The sequence below is a fragment of the Gossypium raimondii genome, chromosome 12 (genome assembly GCF_025698545.1).
Source record: "Gossypium raimondii isolate GPD5lz chromosome 12, ASM2569854v1, whole genome shotgun sequence".
NCBI classification, from domain to species: domain Eukaryota; kingdom Viridiplantae; phylum Streptophyta; class Magnoliopsida; order Malvales; family Malvaceae; genus Gossypium; species Gossypium raimondii.
The window spans coordinates 14,088,332-14,094,455 of record NC_068576.1 but is presented as its reverse complement, the minus strand read 5'-3'; the positions used below and the strand labels follow the sequence as shown (position 1 = coordinate 14,094,455).

Genomic DNA, 6,124 nt, shown 5'->3' with positions numbered 1-6,124 from the left:
TAAGAGAAAAGAATTTCTTACCTTTACGAAGACGGAGAGAAAGTAAATCGGGCCGGATTAGATTCCACGATACTAAAAAATGAGATTATTTTATGTGTTCGGAAACCCTAAAACCATGGACGAACATCAATGTTAACAATATAAACAAGTAAATTCCACGAAAAAGCTCACTCAAACATGAATAACCCAAACCCTAAACACGAAAAAAAAGGGGGAAATGAAACCGGTTCATGCTTACCCAAAAAACATAATCCCCATTGTTCGTCTTCCTCTAAATGCTGTGAAGAATTGAATAACTAAATCGACGAAATTAAGAATCGAATAAACTAAAAGACTCAGTGAATGTCTGGAATTAGGGAAGTGGAAGAGATTTCGAAAGGGAATTAGGGATTTGGAAGGGGAAGAAAGCTGAGTTTAGGGTCAAAAGTGAAAGGGAAAAATATGTGACGCCAAGCAGAACGACGACGTTTTGAATAAGTGAACTGTTCCTCAAAAGAAACGGCGACGTTCTGAACATTTTGTAATACACAGTTGTGGCGTTTTCAGATCAAACGTCGCTAAAGCTTACAATTTGCGACGTTTTAAATAAAAACGCGACTAAATAGTTAAAATTATTTAAGAAAACGACGCCGTTTTTGTACACACAATAACTTATGGATTTGTGGCGTTTCTATAAAAAACGCCACTATTGCATACCTTCTGTGGTGTTTTTATGAAAAACGCCACTAAAAATCAAATTCAGAGCTAACCCACGCTGCTTTTACATAATTTTAAACACATTTTTATGGCGTTTACGCCCAAACGCCACTCTTGTAAAAATTTCCAAATATTTAATAATTTTAAAAAATTAAAATATCATACAAAAATATGACAATATTCTTTTTAATTCTATTAAAGGGGAAATTTGATTTTTAGTGATGGTATTTTTCTTAAAATTTAAGGTAGGAACTTAATCTGTATATAATGTTTGTATTTTTCTAAAACTTCAATTTAAAAATTTAATTCGGTGAAGTCAGGTTGTATTTTTCAAAAATACTAAATAACCTAAACCCTAAACCATAACGCCTATCCTGAAAACCATCAACCGTAAACTCTATTCCTTAGACCCTAAATTGTAAACCATTAACCCTTAAACCTTAAACCCATGAACCCCAAACAATAATGTATAAACCTAAAACCCTAAATTGACCTGGGCCCTCTTATCCCTTCAACCCTAAATCTTAAACCTGTAAATCATAAACCATGACCCTTAACCCCTAACACCTACACCCTAAGCCCCAACCTCAAATGATAAACCACAAACCATAATACATAAACCCTTAACCCATATCCTCTAAACCTTGAATCATAAAACATTAACTGTAAACCCCTAAACCCCTAGCCCTTAACCCTAAACACTTAAACCTTAAATCCCAACTATTGCACCATAATCCCTAAACCCTTAACCCGGCCATATTCCTTAAACCCTAAATCATAGAACATATATAAACCCTAAATTCTAAACCCTAAATCATAAAACATATATAAACTATAAACCTTAAACCTCAACCCTTAAACAATAAACAATAAATCGTAAGGCCTAAATCCATAATCCCTAAACCGCCAATGCGTTTAAAGCTCAACAAAAAAAATTATTTTGCTTAACTTTTTGCGGCGTTTTTAAAAAAGCGCCGCTAATGCTTGAATTTACGGCGTTTCTACAAAGCGCCACTAATGTCTATACACCTCCAGAAATAAATGACGCCGTTTGCTTAAATCTTTTTACGGCGCTTCACAGAAAGCGCCGCTAATGCTTGATTTCTGCGGCGTTTTTACAGTTGCACCGCTAATGTACCTAAACCTTAACAGCAAAACGTTGCCGTTTGCTTAAAATTTTTTGCGACGCTACTATAAAAGCACCGATAATTATTGAATTTTGTGGCGTTTTTGGCAATGAGACACTAATGTCTCTAAATCTGAAAAAGAAAACGCTGTCATTTGCCTAAAACTATTATCGATAATGCTTGAATTTTACGGCATTTTTCGCGAAGCGCCACTAATGTCCTTAAGCACAACAGAAAACGACGGCGTATGCTTAAAACTTTTTACGGCGCTTCCTCTAAAGCGCCGCTAATGATTGACTTCAGCGGTGATTTCTTCGAGGCGCCACTATTGTGTCTAAAACTCAACAAGAAAACGTTGTCGTTTGCCTAAAACTATTACCGATAATGCTTGACTTTTGCAACGTTTTTCGCGAAGCGCCACTAATGTCCCTAAACACAACAGAAAATAACGGCGTATGCTTAAAACTTTTTGCGGCGCTTCCTCTAAAGCGCCGCTAATGATTGACTTCAGCGGCGATTTCTTTGAAATGCCACTATTGTGTCTAAAACTTAACAAGAAAACGTTGTTGTTTGCCTAAAACTATTACCGATAATGCTTGACTTTTGCGGCGTTTTTCGCGAAGCGCCACTAATGTCCCTAAGCACAACAGAAAACGACGGCGTATGCTTAAAACTTTTTGTGGCGCTTCATCTAAAGCGCCGCTAATGATTGACTTCAGCGGCGATTTCTTTGTATCGCCACTATTGTGTCTAAAACTCAACAAGAAAACGACGTCGTTTGGTAAAAACTTTTGTGGCGCTTCGTGAAAGCGCCGCTAATACATGATCTTTTGCGGCGTTTCCTTATAAACACCACTAATGTCTCCAAAACTAAATCAAAACGGCGCCGTCTGTTAATCAGTTTTGCGGCACTTTTGTGAAAGCGCCGCTAATGCTTGACTTTTACGGCGTTTTGTTTAAAGCGCCACTAATGTCTTTGAAGCTGACCAAGAAAACGGTACCGTTTACCTAACTCTTTTGCGGCGCTTTTGGGAAATCGCCGCTATTGCTTATAATTTGCGGCGTTTTTTAACACTCGCCGCTATTGCTTGATTTTTTCTAGCGTTTTGTGTTGAAACGCCGCTATAGACGCGGCTAAAAGCCTGTTTTGGTGTAGTGATGTTTTTCAATTATATATATATAAATCAAATTAGATGAATATAATTACATTAAGACATTTAAATTCAATTGTGTCCAAATTCAATCTTTTGAGTTAATTATATATTTTTATATAATTATTTTTTCACCTATAACGTATGACATAATTTATATATATTATTATGTTGGTATCTTATAAATTACGAGGAAACTCAGTTAACTACCAATCCGGAGGCTATCAGCTTCACCACCTGTCCCACAACTCCACTTGGCCACCCATCTCATCACCTTATTTATATCTCATCAACCATTAACCTCCCTTCTTCACTTCTAAATCTATACCCCAAACCCACCCCAGCCATAGAGCTCCTCGACCGGGCGGGCGAGGTCCCCGTGGACCTCCTCGGGCCAGCTGAATCCATGTCCTATCCTGATCACGCGCCGCCACCTCCTCCTCCCTTGCCAGCAGCACTGCAACCACCGCTTCCGCTTTATAAGCAGCGATCCTGGTCACCCGACATCATCCGTAACGAAGCATGGCTTAGAAGAAAAGGAAAGAGCAAGAACCGGCGAAGCAAGAGTGTAACAGACGAAGACCTTGATGAACTCAGGGCTTGTATTGAGTTAGGATTTGGGTTTGATTCCCTAGAGATAGATCAACGCTTGTCGAATACTTTGCCAGCTCTTGGTCTTTACCAAGCAGTTAACAAGAACTACAACCACACCATCTCAAAGTATGCCTCGTCTCCTTCGGCTGCATCGGATTGTGATAGCATTTCATCCGCTATAGGTAGCCCCCACGCCATCTTTGGCCCTGGTAAGTAATAACTTGAAATTTAACTCAGATATGAGCCTGGTTTCGTTGGAATTTTTTTTTCTCTTCTGATTTTATTTATTTTTGTTGGTAAAGGTGATAAACCACAGATAGTGAAGACAAAGCTAAGGCAATGGGCGCAGGTGGTTGCTTGTTCCGTGAGGCAAAGTTCATGAGTATGTCATGGATGTTCGTTTCATGTTTAACTACTGAGAACGAGAGTTGTGTCTTCAATGTAACCGAACATAAAAAAAACAACAATCATTATGATGTTTTGTTAGAAATTTAAAAATGAAAGAAACCCAATTTTTGCATTGTTTAAGGTATTTAGTTTCTGTTCTGTTGTAGCCCTGTACTAGCAGCTTTTCTTTTTCTTTTGTTTCTTTAATGGAAAACCTTAATCTTGACGAAATTGAGCTCAACTTCCATTCAGGGGCAGACAAATTAATCATTAGCTTTGGTGAAAGTGGAGTAAGAAAGGTTTTATGTTTATAATTTGCTTAAATGCATGACAGAATTAAAGACAATTTGTTGAACATCAAACTGAGTACGATACCTACCTTGTATTCTCTTTTTAACCGTACCATTAATATCGCGGTTACGAGTTTCAGTCACATATGCTTTTGTTTGTTCAAACCCAACAAATTAAATTTGTACTATGGAATATTTTCAATCACTAAGATCTTAACACACTTTAGATGTTAACTTGTGAGGGTATACCTGTAATGATGGAAACTCAAACGTTGTATGTATCGAGATTTAATTGGGTTCCGTCCTCCATTCGGACCTCATTCTTGAGACTCTCCTTTTCCAGTCTACACAAGTACCGATTGTTTACAGTGAAGTTGGAGATTGAAGTCACTCAAATGTTGTAACAGTAGATGAATATGAAATGGGAGTAGACAACGTCATGTGACCATGTCGGAGGCAATCCACTGTGCTCCAATGTGAACCAATATGGTTAGCTGAGAAAATCCATAATCATAATTTAAATCCATGATGGAGATGCTAACAAACAACCGACATTCTCGAACAAAGTCAAACCACAGTGCTGCCTTGCAGGTCAACTAGCCCAGGACTCATTTATGAAACCAAAGTACATAGAAAATGACCGCTGAAGGTGATAAGATGGTTATATAGAGGTAAAAGTATCACATAGGTTCTATATTAAATATTATATTATATTTTTCTTATTTATTTAAAAAATAAATAAATTAATTCTTATATATTAGATAAAAGAATAAATTAGTCCTTCTGTTAGAAATCTCATCCATTTTTACTGTTAAAAATTGGTCCGGTACATCAAAATGAGGCACACGTGGTCATGTGTAACTGTCTGGTTATTCTGCCTGTTAAGCCAGTTTTTAACAATAAAAATAATTTTTTTTATAGAAAGGACCACTTTGCTCTTTGATCTAATGTACATGGACTAATTTGCTCATTTTTTTAGTAAAGTGGGCAAAATGCAATCTAACTCATAGTATAAGGGTCTCCATATTATTTTTACCAAGAGCAGACCAATTTTTAATAAATGAAATTTTTAATAAAAAGACCGGCCTGCTCTTGGTAAAAGCATCATGGAGGCCCTTTACATCAACATAAGGTATTGATATAGACGCGTGCAGAAAAGCATCTCAAGTTTGTCCTAGTTGCAGATTTGGCCTAGGGCTCGAGACGAATGAAGGAAAACTTAAAGTTTGACACAACCTGAAAAGCAAACAAATCCAAGTCAAATCTAAGAATTAAAAAAAGGTCGTATTTAAAACAAATAATTAAGATAGAAAAAAAACAAGGAATCCAAATTAAAGATTAGAAATAATTAAGCAAGAACAAAATATAATAACAAAGAAACAAAACAAGATAGATGGAAAAGATGGAAAGTGATGTGTAGAAGTCCTAAGAAGCCTTGGAAACTAGATGAATCTACAACCCCCTTCAAACAACTATAATTTCCCATCTAAGAAAAATACTTGGCAAGAAAAAACTTAAAAATTTCAGCTTCAATGAATATAATTTAATAAATTTTATCTCATCCGTGCATGTATCAGGTATACTTGACAGACCACATATAACTGTTTGGTTATTTCGTTAGTCACGCTAGTTTTTAACAATACAAATAGAAGAAAATTTTAACATAAATGGTCAATTTACTCTTTAAACTAATGTACATAGATTAATTTACCAATTTCTTAATACAAGAAAAACTACAACAAAACAGGCCTATCGCAACACTTTTTCTTTTACTTTAGACGACGCAAAAAAGGTTGGCATAGGTCATCTCGACGCTTCTCCCAACACTTCTGAAATCGTCACCTATAGTGCAATTGGCATAGGCTCCGCGACACTTTTG

General features: G+C 36.5%; 1 protein-coding gene across 1 annotated transcript; it reads left to right on the top strand.

Moving 5' to 3' along the window:
- The first annotated feature begins 3,153 nt into the window (after window positions 1-3,153).
- Window positions 3,154-4,096, top strand: LOC105763363 (hypothetical protein). Its single transcript, XM_012581584.2, has 2 exons — window positions 3,154-3,777; window positions 3,871-4,096. The coding sequence occupies exons 1-2, from the start codon at window positions 3,381-3,383 to the stop codon at window positions 3,948-3,950; spliced, it is 477 nt and encodes a 158-aa protein (XP_012437038.1). The 5' UTR covers window positions 3,154-3,380; the 3' UTR covers window positions 3,951-4,096.
- The last annotated feature ends 2,028 nt before the right edge of the window (window positions 4,097-6,124 follow it).

Coding starts and splice junctions, on each gene's coding strand:
- LOC105763363 (XM_012581584.2), top strand. CDS start 3,381: ATGTCCTATCCTGATCACGCGCCGCCACCTCCTCCTCCCTTGCCAGCA. Junction 3,778..3,870: donor CCACGCCATCTTTGGCCCTG/GTAAGTAATAAC, acceptor TTGTTGGTAAAG/GTGATAAACCACAGATAGTG.